The 18,000-nt window shown below is 45.7% G+C and overlaps 1 protein-coding gene across 2 annotated transcripts in view; it reads right to left on the reverse strand.

The window, feature by feature from the left end:
* The window catches only part of ACACA (acetyl-CoA carboxylase alpha), a 291,537-nt gene that overhangs the window by 107,584 nt on the left and 165,953 nt on the right, over positions 1-18,000 (reverse strand). For both annotated transcript variants that reach the window (XM_060259542.1, XM_060259543.1), the window contains one exon: positions 17,790-17,936. In XM_060259542.1, coding sequence (XP_060115525.1) covers positions 17,790-17,936 — 147 coding nt within the window. The remainder of the gene's footprint in view (positions 1-17,789; positions 17,937-18,000) is intronic.

Below are 18,000 nucleotides of genomic sequence, written 5' to 3' on the forward strand. Positions count from 1 at the left end.
CCAACTCCCCCCCTTCCCAGTTTCCTGATAGCAAAATAGCCATTATCTGCCTACCTATGAGGAAAGACCTAGCCTATTTCAACTCCCTCAATATCCAGCTGCTCTCTCCTCATCTAACACAATCTCCCTCACCTTTCTTAAACTCTTTATCTTTGGCAGGTAGACCAAGCAGAGTCAAGCAGAATACGTGGTGGTAGTATGTGACTCCTATGCAGTGATTTGGGACCAAAGTCATTGAAGAAATCAACGGTGACAAAACTATAATATATCATTTCACTCTTACTCTTTTACTTCTGAATTAGGTTGTACCCAAAGCATAAACTCTGTTACTAACAGCTATATTGACAGTGGGAAGAATTAAGGTTGCCCAAACTCCACAAGTGCCTGTAATTAAAGAGTGGATTACTAGGAGCCCAGTAAATAGCACAACTGTCCTAAACCAAGTGATATTGCTCAGTGGTGACACAACAGACAAAGTACAAGATTGGGGGGGAGTCTCTCAAGAGCTGGCATCTTGATATTGATTGACTTTGGGGGAGCAAAAGTATTTTTCACATGGATGAGATCTTGCAATTTTTACTCTACAAAGGTTTATGCCTTACATGCACTTTTACATGTAAATTTAGAATAAAAAGACTTATTAAAGTAAAAAAGAATCATGCACACATAATAAAAATTTCTGCAAGAGCAGCTGTTGCCATCCTGGCATGACATATGCCCAAATCCTCTCTCTCCTCAAGAGTATTGTATACAGTAACGTTTGCATGTCTCCTGAGCAGGTGGTTTCAGCACCTTGGACAGCAGCTTAAAACAGCCTATTGTAAAGGGCCATGCTTTAGATTGAGAGCAAAGGCACATAATCAGCAGAAGGACATGGTGCCATTCTTGGTCGACAGCATCATGTCAGATTACAGGGCCACCCCACCTGCCTGCTCCCTCAAACTTAAAAACAGAAAGAAACCACCTAGTCCATACCAATTTGCACATTGGAAGCATTCTAAGCTCACCTTTTCTTCAATGTGTTAGTCTGGTAGGGGAAAGGAAGCTCTGGAAAAACACGAGGGAACAGGCAAAACATGAAGACTTCCCTCTTGTACCCTTTTGGTACAGACCAGCAACAGCTGCATGATTTTGATACCCGTACAGGCTGCTAGCCCATTTACAGTGAAATCCTAAACAGAGTTACACCCTTCTAAAGCAATAGAACAAAGTCTGAGTCCAGTGGCACCTTCAAGATCAACAAAGTTTCTTATACCCAGAATTCTACTTTGTTGGTGTTGAGGTCACTGGACTCAAACTACTTCTATTGCTTCAGGCCAAAATGGCTATCCATCTGAATCTAAAGCACATAGGCTAGGAAGAGTGTAACTTTGCTTAGAATTGTACTATTAATCTGGTACAGACCAGAGATGACTATTAAAGGACTCAGAACTGGACTTCCATTGTCTTGCTACTGAGAAATGGTAAATATTCCTCCTCAGACTTTGCAAATGCCAACTATGTACTTTGGAGATGTGTGAACACTGAAGTGACCTAGCATAGTGGCTAGGTCAGCCTATCCAATCCTGGATGAATACTACAGTAAGATTTCGCCCAGAATTGGATATGTAATGTTACATAGATTGTTTGCTACGTTTTATATTTTTATTTTAACTGGAGTTTAGATTGAATATCTGTATACCTGATAATTTTTTGTCAGTTGGATCTAGTTGCTGGCCATAATAAAAATAAAACTGAAACAGAAACATTTTGGCTTATTTTGCACTGAGTTGGTAGACCGAAAGAAGAGGCTCACATCGTACACTTTAACAGAACAGTAAAATAAAAAAGTATAAAGGGAAAAGAAAAACAAGCAAAAGGGAGAGGCTATTTCTCAACGGGAGAGCATTTGCTTGGGGTTTGGAAGGTCCCAGGTTCAATCTCTGCTATTTCCAGTGAAAGACCCCAACCTGAAATCCTGGAGAGCCAATGCCAGTCTGTGTAGAGAATACTCATCTCGAGGGACTGATACTTTGATTCAGTAGGAGGCAGTTTCATTTGTTCAAGAGCTCAAGGCTTAGAGAGTCCACAGGAAAGAACTGAGAAAGCGTTTCCAGAGTTAATGCCAGAGACTAAAACTAGAAAGGATGCCAAATACAAGGCTGCCAAAGAATAGCAGCCCCATGTTACCATCTCCTCTCTACCCCATGAACTAGGAATGCACAACGCTTGACATGGCATTACCGGATTCAGAGCTATACACAAAGCCCACTTCATCATCCACCAGCATAGGGAACCTCAGTGTGTAATAATTAAGCACGGAGCATCCCCAGAAATTGCAGAAAGCAGCACAGGGCTCCTGCTTTCAGCGGCAGCCTCACACTGGCTGTAACATCTATTTCTAGCCACAGAGGCAATTCTGAACAGACAGACAGCCGTGTGTTTCCCAAACAACGGATTGGCTGCCTCTGTGTAGCCACCAAGACAGTAAAGGCAAATGGAAAAGGGCAGGGACGGGAGGGAAAATATATCTTGAAGATGCAAAGAGTCTAATTTAACTGTTTTTTTGTGTTGGCGAAATGATGTGTGCCACAGTATTTCCATAAGAAGTGAGGCCATTATTCTCCTGTAGAAACCCATTTGGCCTGAAAGGTATCACTGGCCGGGATGGGAAAATCAAACCGGATGAATTATTCATCGCCTCCGATCAGAAGCAATCATTATTTCTGATGTTCCAAACTGTGATTAGGGTTCTGTGCTGGGATGTCATTTGCTCCCTGGGTAACAACGGCAAGGCGGAATTGCAAGACAGAGAGAGAGATGCATAATACCCTGCGCGCCTGTGTTGCGTAGCTGCAATTTTTCACATACGTTTCCACTCTACAGAAACACACACAGATGATCATGTTAAAGCTGTGGAAGCAAATGCATAAACACACACTAGCCACAATTCTATTCAGGGCCGGCATACATGGGAATTGCTACTAAATAACGATCTTTAGACTGAGACCGAAGTTATTTGACTATCAAGCGGGAAGTGGTGGCACCTATACTTTATCCAAGTTACAGGAATTTCAGAGTCAACGGAAGAGTCCATACAAAGGACTATTCACTGTGCAGCAACTGTTCATAACAGCAGATTTCTCCTCTGCCCACAATAGCCAAGGCAGCTTTGTGATGTCCTGGCATTATGCGGTTATGTGGGTTGGATACACACAAGACACTGTCATGTCTGCATGCAGGTAAACTGTCCTAGGCATTATGAAGGGGGAATCAGAGCAAGCGTTTAAAATGTGGAATTTGCTGCCAGAGGATGCAGCGATGGCCACAGGAATAAACAGCTTTCAAAGGGGACTAGAGAGCTTCATGGAGGAGAGGTCTATCAGGGGTGACTAAAGGCTTCCATGTTCAGAGGCACAAAATCTCTGAATCCCAGAGCCAGGAGGCAACATCAGGGGAAGTCCTTGACATCTACATACTCTGTTGTTGGCCCTCCAGAGGAACTAGCTGGCCACTGTGTGAGACAGGAGGCTGGTCTAAATGGACCACTCGTCTGATCTAGCAGGGCTCTTTTTATGTTTTTAATTAAACATGGATGTTTTCTGCCAGATTGTGATCCAGCCAACTTGCTTTCTAAGCATGGCACAGGAAATTTTCCTTACCCCAAGAGATAAAAGTGTCTCTCCAAGAGATAAAAGTGTGCACTAATTCTTCCTCCATCTTCAAGCAACCTGATCATTAACTGCACTTATTTGGTCTATATTCTCTTTGAGGCAGAACAGTATTATTATTAGGTCCAACGCGAGCCTGCTGCCAAAATTAGCATCCCTGCATCAGGGACTAACTACTTACTCTCTGGGGGCAGTGAGCATGGTGGAATCTGAACAGGATTTTCTATATGCACAAATACTTATTTTTACATTTACTGTATCTTCTCCGGGTACCTCTAGAAGAGCCATTGTCTGAGGACACCAAAGATCCATCTACTGAAGCATCCTGTTTCCAACAGTGGCCAGCCAGATGCCACTGGAAAGGTCACAGGCACACCATGAAAGGTGACATCCCCCAGCCCTAAAGGTTTGACCCCCTAAAGGTGGTATTCAGAGATATACTGCTTTTGTACATGGAAGTCCCCTTCTGTCTTATCATGCCTGCTCAGAACTTCTTAGCTGGCTCAGGCCAAGAGTCCATCTAGTTCCACATCCTACTTCCATTGTGGGCCCATTTAGAAGCCTCCAGAAAGCCCACATGCAGGGCATGAGGTGCACAGACCTCCTCTGCTGGCGGCCTCCAGCATCTGAATATGCAGCTTCTGAATATGGAGGGTCCATTTGTAAGAATGTAAGAAGAGCCCTGATGGATCAGACCTGTGAAAGTCCATCTAGTCCAGCATTCCATCTCACACAGTGGCCAGTCAGCTCCTCTGGAGGGCCAACAACATGGCACAGAGGTCAAGGCCTTCTCCAGTTGCTGCCTCCTGGTTCTGGGATTCTGGTTCCCCTCAGCCAACTTGGCTAGTAGCCACTGATAGACTTAAGAACCTAAGAAGAGCCCTACTGGATCAGACCAGTGGTCCACCTAGTCCAGCATCCTGTCTCATACAGTAACCAACCAATTCCTCTGGAGGGCCAATGATAGGGCATAGAGGCTGAGGCCTTTCCCTGACATTGCCTCCTGGTTCTGGGATTCAGAGGTTTAGTGCCTCTGGATGTGGAGGTTCCCTTTGGTCATCACGGCCAATAAGCTATCTACTGTGATTTATCAGCTGTTGACAGACCTATCTTCCTCTGTGAATTTGTCTGCAGGTTTTTCAAAGCCACTTGGTGGCTGTCACCACACTTTGTGGCAAAGGGGCTTAAACAAAGGCTCCTTGGCCAGGACAATATCGTGGGCCCTCTTTCCATGCAGGAAGTTCAAAGCGCTTGAGTGCCACAAAACAGCACATTAGAAACGCGTTAAATAAAGTGGTTTTCACAGGGCAGCCTCCCATCCAAACAGAGAGCTGCCCCAATGGAAAGAGGGCAACAGATTCCTGCACCCAAAGGCCATTCTTCCCCTGGCACAGCACCAAAACCCAAACCAAAGTGCTGATCGCTGTGTGCAACTCTTTCAATGAACCTTCAGCTAATTCTGCCCAGCAATGCTGGCATGCACCAGGAAGATGATGGTTCACAACAGGCCCCATTAGGCAGCTTTTCCTCTCAGCTCTGAACTGGGAAGTGTTGCGAAAGAAGAATGGTGACATCTAGTGTCAAAAGATGAAAATGACACCAGGCTTGTTTGTGCGTGTGCAGGTAACATATCTGCATGCTGTCTTTTGCGTCACTTAAAAAGACAAGGGGAATTCTTCAAGGGAAATCAGAAGAGGAAAAATGAGATCCCATGCACACACCTCTCCCCATACCCAGGAAGAGACACCTCCTCTGTCTATCACCCAGATGCAATCTAGAAAGTCACCATATATGGACTTATTTATTCTACTGCATTTATTGCATTTCTCTTTCTATCCCGCCCTCTATCATTTCTATCCCTGCAAACAGGCTCAGGAGGGGGTTGCAATCAAATCAAAACAATTTAAATACATTACAGTCATCTAATTTAAAATCTCATAACACAACTATCAAGATGGTGGACAATCAATAGAGTTCCAGGATGTGCCATTATGTATGTGCAGGTGGATCAGAATGCTGGATAAATGGGCATTAAACACTCTATTTCCGTGCAGATAAAGGGAGAGGGCAGAGTAGCAGGGTGGAGCAGGGGAGGCCAGAAGGATGCCACCTCAACCAAAGGCCTGGGGGAACAGCTCCGTCTTACAGGCCCTGCATAACTGCAAGGCCTGGATCTCACCATGAGTTAAACTATAAAAGACCACAGAGCAGAGAGGCCAAACAGGATGCAATGGTTAAGAGTGTCAAACTAGCACTGGGAAGACACCAGTTAGGGTTGTCAGCCTCCAGGTGGGGCCTGGAGATCTCCCGCTTTTACAACTGATCTCCAGCTGACAGAAACCACCTTCCCTGGAGAAAACGGCTACTCTGAAGGAAGGGCTCTATGGCACTGTACCATGCTGAGGGTCTCTTGACCAATAATGTTAGATACGATTAGATCAAAAACATTTGTGGTAAACCCAAAGCATTTCAATTGCCACCAAGTGCAGCCAGTCCCAGGCACAGCACTTTTAATGGTAGCCTATCCTCAAGAATGAGAAGGCAGGGCATTCTGTCTTAGCGAAAAGGTTTCCAACATACTTGTTTCCCCAACTCAAATAAAGTTACAAACAGCCATGCCCATGGCTAACCTGCCAGTTATAATTCTTCTTTGTTTATTATTATATTAAAACATTTAAATCCCATCTTTCCTGGTGGTTCAGGAAAACTTTAGATTGGTTAAGCACATCAGAGAACATAGTCTAGTACAGGGGTGGCCAAACCTACTTAACATAAGAACCACATAGAATAAAGGACAGGTGTGTGCAAGGCAAGAATGTTGGAGGGAGGGAGGGAGGGAGGGAGGGAGGGAGGGAGGGAGGGAGGGAAGGAAAATAGATGGGAGAGAGGGGCAGAAATAAAGCAACTTTAACTTTAAATGCATTCTCCTAGCTGCTGGCTGCCTTGGCTTGGAGAAGTGATTTAAAGAGACAAATGCTTTCTCCAAGCTGGCTGACAGGGCAGTGGGTAGGGTTGCCAATCCCCAGGTGGGGGCAGGGGATCCCCCGGTTTGGAGGCCCTCCCCCCGCTTCAGGGTCATCAGAAAGCGGGGGGAGGGGAGGGAAATGTCTGCTGGACACACTATTATTCCCTATGGAGATTTATTCCCATAGAAAATAATAGAGAATTGATCCGCGGGTATCTGGGGCTCTGGGGAGGCTATTTTTTGAGGTAGATGCACCAAATTTTCAGTACAGCATCTAGTGCCTCTCCCCAAAATATCCCCCAAGTTTCAAAACGATTGGACCAGGGGGTCTAATTCTATGAGCCCCAAAAGAAGGTACCCCTATCCTTCATTATTTCCTATGGAAGGAAGGCATTGAAAAGGTGTGCTGTCCCTTTAAATGTGATGGCCAGACCTCCCTTTGGAGTTCAATTATGCTTGTCACAGCCTTGATCTTGGCTCCACCCCTAATGTCTCCTGGCTCCACCCCCAAAGTCTCCAGGCTCCACCCCCAAAGTCCCCAGATATTTCGTAAATTGGACTTGGCAACCCTAGCAGTGGGAGCTTCAAGAGCCACACAATATCTATGAAAGAGCTACAGTTTGGGCACCCCTGGCCTAGTGTTATCATTCTTACTGCTACAACTTATCACAATTAGATACAATTGCCCCCATCCCACCCTTAATTCCTCATTTTGGCTCATGAAATAAGACAACCCTGCCAATATCTGTCAAAGGGAGCTTTGACTCTTGAAAGCTTCTACCTAGAAAACTGTGTCGATCTCTAAGGTGCTAGGGGGGTCTTAGATCTAGCTAAATCCAACTGGGAAACAGATCATCCAGTTCTCCTCTGCAAGTTTCTCTCACTACTAAGGAACAAAATACAAAGGTCACATCCCTCAAACAACTTCCTCAGATATTGCTCAGCATCTTTGGGAGATATATATGAAATATTCCAACCACCCCCCCCCCCCAAAAAAAAAATACTGCAAAATGCCACAATATATTAAACAAATGATACAACATCCCCTAGAGCATCGGGACCTGGCAACAGTGATCCATGCAACGTCACCTCGAGATTGGATTACTGTAATGCCCTCTACATGGGGCTGCCTCTGTGCCGAACCCGGAAGCTGCAGCTGGTGCAGAACGCAGCTGCCAGACTGCTTTTGGGGCTCCCAAAATGGGAGCACATACAGCCGGGGCTGCGTGAACTGCACTGGCTGCCAGTTATATACCGGATTCGTTACAAAGTGCTGGTTATCACCTTCAAAGCCCTATATGGCCGAGGACCTGCCTACCTGAGGGACTGTCTCTCCCCGTATGAACCCCAGAGAGCACTGAGGTCAGCAGGGAGGAACCTGCTGACTATCCCCGGGCCAAAAGAGGTGAAACTACAGAGTACCCACACTCGGGCCTTCTCTGCTGTGGCTCCACGCCTATGGAACCAGCTTCCAGAGGATATGCGGGCCCTGCGGGACTTTGAACAGTTCCGCAGGGCCTGCAAGACCATCCTTTTCCGAATGGCCTTCACCGACCAAGAGAAAGACTGCTGAGCAAGCTTACCATCTGTATAATAGCACCAACATATTAGTTAATTTTATTGCTTTTAGAATTTTAATAGAGTTTTAATTAAATTGTTGAATTGTATTCTACTGTTAAATATTGTACAATGTAAATTATTGACTTGTGTTGTTAGCCGCCCTGAGCCTGCCTCGGCGGGGAGGGCGGGATACAAATAAAAATTGATCGATTGATTGATTGACAACAGCAGCCACCCCAGAACAGCCACTGTGGGTTGGGGGGGGGGGGGTTACAGTTTCAGAACAGGATCTAGGAGACCCACATATGAGTCTGCAGTCTGCTGTGAAAAAGCTCACTGGATGACTTCAGGCCAGTTGCACACACTCTGCCTACCCTGCCTCACAGGGTTGTTGTGAGGATAGAATGGAGGAGGAGGATGTAAACTGCTTTGGTCCTCCATTGTGGAGAAAGGTGTGGAATATATGAAGTAGTGAGCTAATAAATATAGCTGAAGAGGAGAGGCTGATAAGATGGATGGGTGGGAAGGACAGAAGGAAACAGAAAGCAGATAAGGCTAATCTTCATCAGGTTCAAAGGTGAATGGATAAATATATAGTCTTGGTATCACTTTGAATCGGGACCTTTAACCAGGACTCCAGACAGCTTAGCATCTTAATAATTATCACTTTTGGAGTGGGGCCAAAGCAGACTCCAAAGAGTTTGTAATCTTATAAACAAGAACTTGAGTTTGTATGGGAATCACTGCACACATTCACACATAGCCAATGCCTACACTAATTACACACGGAAAGATTTGAAATAGCGCACTTTGGATTGACCCACCATTGTCCAGATATTTGTTAATATATTTGGAATTCATTTCTGGAATCTGTGTATCCATATATCTGGAATGCATATTTGGAATTAGTGTTTTGTTGTGTATGACTGGCTAGCACTAAATTACTCATTGTTGTGTTGCTGTGCCTGAAAGCAGTGCATTTTTGAGTTGGATTCATATAATGAGAAGCAGCTTTCACTTTATTAAACTCAAGAACTCCTCACATACTTCTTTCAGTATCTCCAAAAAGGTACCCAGCTATTTCGATGACAGGCAAACAAACATAACATTTGACCAATCAAACCCCTGAACGGTTAAAAGACAAGAGGTTAAGGAACTAATTAGTTGATCAGCCAACTGAGGAGTTGAAAATGTTCACATTTATTTAATCGATTCATCATTCCACTTGATACATTAAAAAGCAAATGATGAATCAATGAAAAATCCTTTAATCCAAACCTGCTTCCATTTTTCCTCCTCCTGCCTTTTAGCCCTCTTTGTTAATAAAATGTTCAGACGCATCTTTAGCACTGGAGGAGTTTCACACATCCCACGGCAGCAAAGCCAGGTTTTTTAAATGCATTTATTCATTATCTCCTGCTGTCCTCCCATCACGGAAGCCAAGAGATCCTTCTGAGGCACTGAGAAGACCCAAACATGCTTAGCTGCATGCAAGACAGCTCTGTCCTGCAGCCCTTCAGCTGTGCCCTGGTTCTAAGGAGAGGCATTCTGCATCCAAAACCTCATTCTGGCTTCTAAACGTTTCAGCAAGCATTGCCCACAGGGCACTTGCAAGCTTAGCTGAGCACCAGAACAACTAGAGACTTACTTTTTTAAAAGAATCAGAATCCTAGGAGAACAACATGGAACAAAAGAGTTCACACTGACCCAAACCATTCCTGCTTAGCTTCAGTAAGATAACACAAAGTCTTGAGGGAGGTGCGCCTGCCCCCCTCACTTCCGTTCTTTAAGGAGGCAGCTGACGATGGTTTCATTGAGGACCACACTTGGTTAAGTGCACTAGCAGGCCTGAATTGTGATTGCAAATTTCAGTTTTGCTGTGAATGCATTTTTATTATATATATTTTCTGTATGCCGTAAGTTGCTTTAAGCTCCATAAGGAAGAAAGGCAGCTAATAACTGCTTTGAACAAATAAAATGCCCACGGTCTATGTTGCCATTTTACATGTATTCCTCAGGAGGAGGACGACAATCTGGCCCTTTAAGGAGCATACCTGGACCATACATGCATCTGCACACCCTGTCACAATCACTTTACATTTTGAGATGCGTGCGTAAAAAAAAAAGAAATGCCTTAAGAGTTCCCTACATTCCAGATGAAGGACACCGACAAAGGAAGCATTGCTGATTTTAGTGCATTTCATGTTTCCATACCACCACATTCAGACGCGGATTGCAGGCAGGGAAAAGAGAACGTCACATCAGTGGGACTCAAGAAATGAGTAAAACCCACAGCTGCCATTTTCAGGTCTAGCAAATATGGCTTTCACTCTCCCACTGAAACAGAGGAGTAAAGCATTAGGTTTTGACTGCACTATGCCCAAAGGCTTGGCTCCTGTGAGAAGGCTGCCAGAAGATGGAAGGCGAGGTGATTTTTACCAGCTCCCCTCTCCCATCGGACACCTCTGACTCCCCCCTTAGGGCTGCCGGTCCCCAGTTGGGGGCAGGGGATCCCTTGGTTTGGAGGCCCTCTCCCCACTTCAGGGTTAATAGAAAGTGGGGAGGGGGATGTCCACTGGGCACTTCATTATACCCTATGGAGACTGGTACCCATAGAGTATAACGGAGAATCAATCTGTGGGTATCTGGGCTGCGGGGGGCTGTTTTCTGAGGGAGAGGCACCAAATTTTTTCAGCATGGCATCTGGTGCCTCTCCTCAATCCACCCATCCCCCAGTTTCAAGAAGATTGGGCCAGGGGCCCCAATTCTATGAGCCCCAACAGAAGTTGCCCCCATCTTCCATTATTTTCAATGGAAGGAAGGCATTTAAAAGGTGTGTGGGCCCTTTAAATGTGATGGCCAGAACTCCCTTTGGAGCTCAATCATGCTTGCTGCAGTCTTGCTCCTGGCTCCACCCCCAAAGTCCCCAAGTATTTCCTGAGTCGGATCTAGCAATGCTCCCCCTTATGCTGTATCTAAGTTTCCCCCGTTCCCCTGCAGCACAGGGTATTTTGGATTGCAGCGGGGTGGGGTGGGGTTATGTTTCACAGATGCAAATCCCATCCTTCAGCAGAAATTATTACTGGAATCAAGTCACAGATTTAAAATCAAAGTGTGTTTGATGGGAAATCAGATAGCTTCAATTTAATTTTGAGTAATATTTATTTAAAATATTCATATGTTGCTTCCTGAAATTTGTTCCCTCCAAAATACATGATGAATTTAAGGCAATGTCAAATAACTTAAAGTAGCTGCAAAATGCAATAATAAGACCAGTATAATCCATGTAGAGCACAAAACATTCTAAAGCAGCAAAATCATTCCCCCCACCCCCCACCCCCAAAAAAACCTCACCATAAACAGCAGCATTCGTAAAATGCAACCCAGCAAAGAAAACAAGCAAAAAGGGAATTAATTTTTTAAAAAAATCTTTTAAATGCTTAGTACCTGAGCAACGGAGGAGAACTCCCTCAGGTCAAGAAAGCCTATGTGAATTTTTAAAAGAAAAATAACAACTCTAGCCTGGGTCCAAAAATTCAGCAAGCTTGTGTTAGACAGGAGGTTTGGAGGAGGAGGAGAAGACCGCAGATTTTCTACCCCGCCTTTTTCTCTGAATCAGTCTCAGAATGGCTCACAATCTCCTTTACCCACCCTCCCGCACAACAGACACCCTGTGAGGTGGGTGGGGCTGAGAGATCTCTCAAAGCAGCTGCCCTTTCAAGGACAACTCTTACGTGAGCGATGGCTGACCCAAGGCCATTCCAGCAGCTTCAAGTGGAGGAGTGGGGAATCAAACCTGGTTCTCCCAGATAAGAGTCCACACACTTAACCACTACATCAAAGGGCATTCACAAAGCCAGTGTCTCAGCAGAAAAGGCCATGTTTTGTGGCCAGTCATCTCAATCTCAGGCAACCACTGAAGCAGGTCACCAGATGGACCTCAAAAATTGGATAGGTTCATCAGGAATGGGTGGTCCTTGAGATCAGGAAGTGGTCTAGTGTCTAAATTAGTGGCAGAGCTACACAAGCTCCATTGGGAGCCCCTCGTCATCCAGTGGTCCTTGGCTTAAAGCTAGCCTCCTCCCAACATATCTTGCTCATCTCAGGAATTCCGACCCCACCAAGGGCTCTCTCCCTCCCCTAATTGTTAAAGCGACTGGTCCAGTTGGTTGTACCGGAACCATGCTGCTCTGGTGAAGTCATAAATGAAAATACTGAGATATATACTGCTGCATAAAATTGTTAGTAAGCCAGGATCGCTTCTTTCTCATAGCCTCATTGTTCTCATCTGTAAAATGCACACATTCACTGGCTGCTTGTCTTTGCATTAGCAGGAGAATTTAGATGTCAAAATCCTTGGCAAAGCATCATAACTTTATGTGAATTTGTGCTTTATGGGGGAAGGGAATGTCTCATTGTACAGCTTTGGGGTGCAGCAGGAGGACCCCAGCCTGCAACTGGTTCTAGTCGGGGGGGGGGGTCCCAGAGTTTTGGCAAACCATCACAACAAAATGGAGGGACCCAGATCCTTCAAGCACCAAAGACTGCCTGTGTCTCCTTTGAATGTCCCGCTTGGGCAAACACAGAGTCCAAGGCATGCAGAATGTCTTTCAAGGGTTAAAAGAAGTGTGTGCATGTGACACAGAGAAAGAGCGCACAAGAGAGTGGCTGGTCTTCGGGTACAGGGTTCCATATAATAAGACTATTTGTATTCATGCTGGCAGAGTAAACACTACACGTTCATGCCCAGGCAGCTCGGCAGTAGTAATTTCAGCCACAACACAGCTCTCTCCCTTGGGAATCTTTGCTACTCCCCTGGCCTCCAACCACTCCAAATGCAGAACAAGAGCAGAGAAGGGAAGGGAAGGGAAGAGGCGGGGAGACACAGAGAGAAAGAAAAGAGCGGCGAGAAAGAGACAGAGACACCTTCCTACAGCACTGGAGGAGTGCTTTAGAGGAGAAATAAAATTTAGGAAGGTTTCAACAATGGCGGGATGGAGAGGACACCAATGAAAAGCAGATGTGCTCTGGAACTGATCGTCCTCACCATTTCGCTTCGAAAACCCTCATTTTAGTTTCATTTCTCCTTCATGCAGACCAAATCTGCCAAGTCTACCTTTTGCACGATTTTTTGAACCCCTCACACCAAAATTTTCCTGGTAAACTTGGACAGTCTTAACTGTTATTTTTGGGTCAATTGCTTATACGTAGTGTAAAAGTAACCAATGAACCAGGAATGCCAGCAAGGGAAATGGTCAAAATCGCAACACACACACACAAATGAGAAATGGCACACGTGCATGCATGCACAAACAAATACACACACACACTCCTTGCAAGTTAAAACCTGCCTTCTCTCGGATTTAACAGCAGCCCATTTACTGTGCCTTAAATCCCGAAACAACACTACTATTCAAGTCTTCCCTGGGCAAAACACCGCCCAACAGACCCATTTGCAGAAGTGGGTCTTACTAGCTTAGATTGCGTGTTCAGGGTTTTCTTCTCTCTCCCCTCTTGGGGCAATGCTAATAGTTCCGCATTTACGCAAAGTATTTCACACACTCAGTATGCAAAAACAGAACACAGCCCTGCAGCTCCTTAAAAGCTAACAAGTTCTGTTGTAATGCAAGTTTTCAGACTAACAGGGCTAAACAGGAATGTCAAAAACATCGATCATTTATTTACATAGTATATTTACTTCCTCCCCACTGGAGACCCAAAGCAACTTACATCATTCTCTTCTCCTCCGGATCCTCACATCAACCTTGTGAGGTAGATTAGGCAGACTGCATGTGAGTCGCCCCAGGTCACCCAGCAAGTTTTCATGGCAGAGCAGGGATTCAAACCTGGGTCTCCCAGATCTTAGTCAGATACACTAACCATTTCACTATGCCAGCTCTCCATAAAACCAACAACAGCCCTGTAAGGTAGCTCAGTATCACTGTATATTATAAGCAACAAGGTTAGAGAGTGAGAGGCAGCATCTTACTGAAGACTTCTTAATAAGGCTCAAGGGCAGGAGAGATCTAGTCTGAACCTCCACTAACTGAAACGGCACACTTCTGAGTAGGAGTTGCTGGGTAAGCAACAAGGATAGGTTGTAAGATCTCCTGTGCTTCTTGGAAGTATCAGGTGGGGTCATGGTGAAACAGAAAATGCTGGACCTCTGATTTGAGCCAGCAGGGCTCTTTGAATGTCTATCAAAAACTGTCATGCTGTGATACTTCACCTATGCCCCTAGAAGCCCAAAACATGAAGCATACAAATATACACTAAATTCAATTTTTAAAGTTTCAGTTTAAAGAAACAAGACCAAAATATGAAAGAGGACACATGAACACATATGAAGCTGCCTTTTACTGGATCAGAACCTGGAATCATCAAAGTCAGGAGAGCCAGTTTGGTGTAATGGTTAAGTGCGCGGACTCTTATCTGGGAGGACCGAGTTTGATTCCCCACTCCTCCACTTGCAGCTGCTAGAGTGGCCTTGAGTCAGTCATAACTCTCGCAGAGGTTGTCCTTGAAAAGGCAGCTGCTGTGAGAGCCCTCTCAACCCCACCCACTTCACAGGGTGTCTGTTGTGGGGGAGGAAGATAAAGGAGATTGTGAGCTGCTCTGAGATTTGGAGTGGAGGGTGGGATATAAATCCAATGTCGTCATCTTCTTCAGACTGACAGTGGTTCTCCAGGTTCTCAGGCAGAAGAGGGCTTTCACATTTCCCACCACCTGGTCCTTGTAAGTAGAAGTGTTGGGGATGGAACCTTCAACCTACAGCGTGCCATGCAGATGCTCTACCACTGAGCCATGGCCCCTCCCAAACTCCTTAGGGAAGGGGTGGCCAAACTGCAGCTCGGGAGCCACATGTGGCTCTTTCACACATATTGTGTGGCTCTTGAACTCTCCACCATCACGTCAGCTAGTTTGGAGAAGGCATTTAAAGTTAAAGTTGCTTTCCTGCCACCTCTCTCCCCCTCTTCCCTCCCCATCTATTTCCTTCCTTCCTTCCCTCCCTCCCACACTGATGTTCATGTCTTGCAGCTCTCAAACATCTGACATTTAGCCTATGTTGCTCTTACGTTAAGCAAGTTTGGCCACTCCTGCCTTAGAGGGTCGCAGTATGCTTTTGCAGGGCCGTCTCTCACAGCAACCCTAAGTACACTCTACCTTTGCATAAAAAGCAGAGTACTCAGGTCTCTCTTTTGCACTGCTTTCATAGCTCATGTGCCACTGCTCCCTACGGAAAACCATGGTAGGAGCTGCCCAGACCATCCTGTCTTTTTGCAAGCTGGGGCTAATGTAATCCTGATTGAATCCAGAACTATTCAAACATTTGCCATTCCAAGAACTGCCTCCAACCCCAACTCACAACATGAACCCGCTCCCAATCTTTCGCTCTGCTCACAACCTGAGTTCAATCCCTGGCAGAAGCTGGGTTTTCAGGTAGCCGGCTCGAGGTTGACTCAGCCTTCCATCCTTCCGAGGTCGGAAAATGAGGACCCAGCTTGCTGGGGGGAAAGTGTAGATGACTGGGGAAGGCAATGGCAAACCACCTCATAAAAAGTCTGCCGTGAAAACGTTGTGAAAGCAACGTCACCCCAGAGTCAGAAACGACTGGTGCTTGCACAGGGGACCTTTCCTTTTTTTCACTGTCTCCACAAAACCCCACAGTGGGAACTGCACATCCATGGGCCAGCCACAAGGTTCCCAGAGCATCCACCAGAAGCTTGGTCATTCCTCTTTCACCTTCCCATTGCAAACTTCTTACACCTCCCTCACCCTCCAGTTTCTTCCTTGGCTCTCTCTCCTTTACTTAAAAAAGTGCTTAAATCCTACTTAAAATACAACCTAAAATAAACTAGTAGTGGTGTTAGTGATGTGATTCACCTTTAGTAGGGTAAACCCAGGCTGCCTGCAGGCCCAAAGAAAGACATCCTGTCCTTTTAATTGAGGCTTAATGAGACATTATTTACTTCCATGCCATGAAAAGGCTTCAACTGCCCAAGCTACATATGCATTGGTGGTGGGAAGTGCTGTTAAGTTGTAGCTGACTTATGTTTGAAAACTTACCTTATGAAAACATAGGGTTTTCAAGGCAAGAGATGAACAGAGGTGGTTTGCCATTGCCTGCTTTTACGTACTGACCCTGGAATGCATTGGTAGTCTTCCATCCAAGTATTAAACAGGGCCAGCCTTGTTTATCTTCTGAGGTCTGACAATGGTGGTTTGTAGGGATGGGCAACGAATTGAAAATTAACTATGGTTTGAGCACAAACGGGGCCGGTTCATGTTCATTTCAAATTAGTTTGTTTGGTTGCACCATGCCCAAACCAGAAAATGAACTGCCTTTTTTTCTTGGTAGCTCATTTGGCTAATTTTTGCAGTTCATTTTTCCAGACAGCCTAGTGCCGATTCAGCCAATTCCTAGGCAATGCTGGGGGTGGACTTCTGGGAGCCCTAGAAACACCCATAGCAGTTTTCCATAGCTTGATTGGCAGCTCTGGGAACCAATCACGGAGCTCCCATTCTGGTCTATGGAAGCAGACCCCAACTCAGCTGCTTTCACATTGCAGCATGGAGAGAGAAGAGTCAGTTGTCATGAGAGCTGAAGCCGAGATTTCCTAGGGACATCTGCTTTGGGGGGCTATAACTTGGGACATTCCAAATCTGGGAGAGTGGGTGGAGGAGAGCCTGCTGAAGACTCCCAGTGAGCTTGGTGTCTCTAACTCATGAGTTCTACAACTCCCAAACAAATCATAAACCAGTTCAGGAAATCAAACAAACCATGAACCAACACAAAACACCACTTTCCCAGTTCATATCAAGAATGTCTCTTGCCACAAGCGCATCCATCTTGGTCCAGGCCTATGTGAATCATTATGATTTGTCTTAGCTAGATTGCTTGCTTGCTAATCTATCATGTCTGTAATGAACATAAGCAACCTGTCCTACCCTGGGACTGTGGCACGGCCAGCATCTGAAGTTCAAGCGGTCTTATCTGCGACTCAGAGACTCCTACTTTCCCTTTTGAGTGAAACCTGCCTCAGCTAATTCAGATGGAAGCGGGGGGGAAGGGATGCTTTTTATTGATACAGAAAAAGGTGCTTTGAGTTGAATCATGTAACGGCTGGAACCCAAAGTTTTATCTGTATGTACTGAGCCTGAGGGCTAAGTTTCACCAAGACGCTGTCTCGGGACTGTAACAGCTTCTGGTTAATGAATACACCTTATTTGACTACATCACAGAGGTGATCATTGATGGGGATTGTGCAGCATTTGACAGTTCATGCCCATGCTGAGTGGTTTGCTATTGCCTATCTCTGCACAGCAGCCCTGGGCTTCTTTGGTGGTCTCCCATCCAAGTAAAGACCATGGTCAATCCTGCTGAGCATCTGCCAGGTGATGAGATGAGGCTAGCCTAGGCCATCCATGTCAGGGCTCCCACACGCATTCACTCCCACTGGACATTCCCCCCCAGGCCTAGGCTCAACTCAAATGGGCATCCTGCTGTGCTGCCTAAAGACCAAATGGATCCAGCTGCCCACAGTGGAGGTTAAAAAGAAGGGCCACAGTATTAGCAACAAGGGAAAGGTGAATAACAAAATGGCACCACTTGCCTCATTTCCTCCCGGCAGCCTGTTCATGTGCACCAGCTGGCCCTGGTCATCCAGCACCAGTTCTGTATACGTCAACAGATCAGACGGCAGAGGAGAGGCGGGCAGGATTGCAAGCTCATCCATGGAGGCCCAGAGCTTAATCAAAGACTAAAGAAATGAGGGAGAAGAAAAAAAGATGCTTGTTACGCCATCCCTCTTTGTACTGGGATCA

This window comes from Heteronotia binoei, chromosome 18 (assembly GCF_032191835.1).
Source record: "Heteronotia binoei isolate CCM8104 ecotype False Entrance Well chromosome 18, APGP_CSIRO_Hbin_v1, whole genome shotgun sequence".
Classification (NCBI taxonomy): Eukaryota; Metazoa; Chordata; class Lepidosauria; order Squamata; family Gekkonidae; genus Heteronotia; species Heteronotia binoei.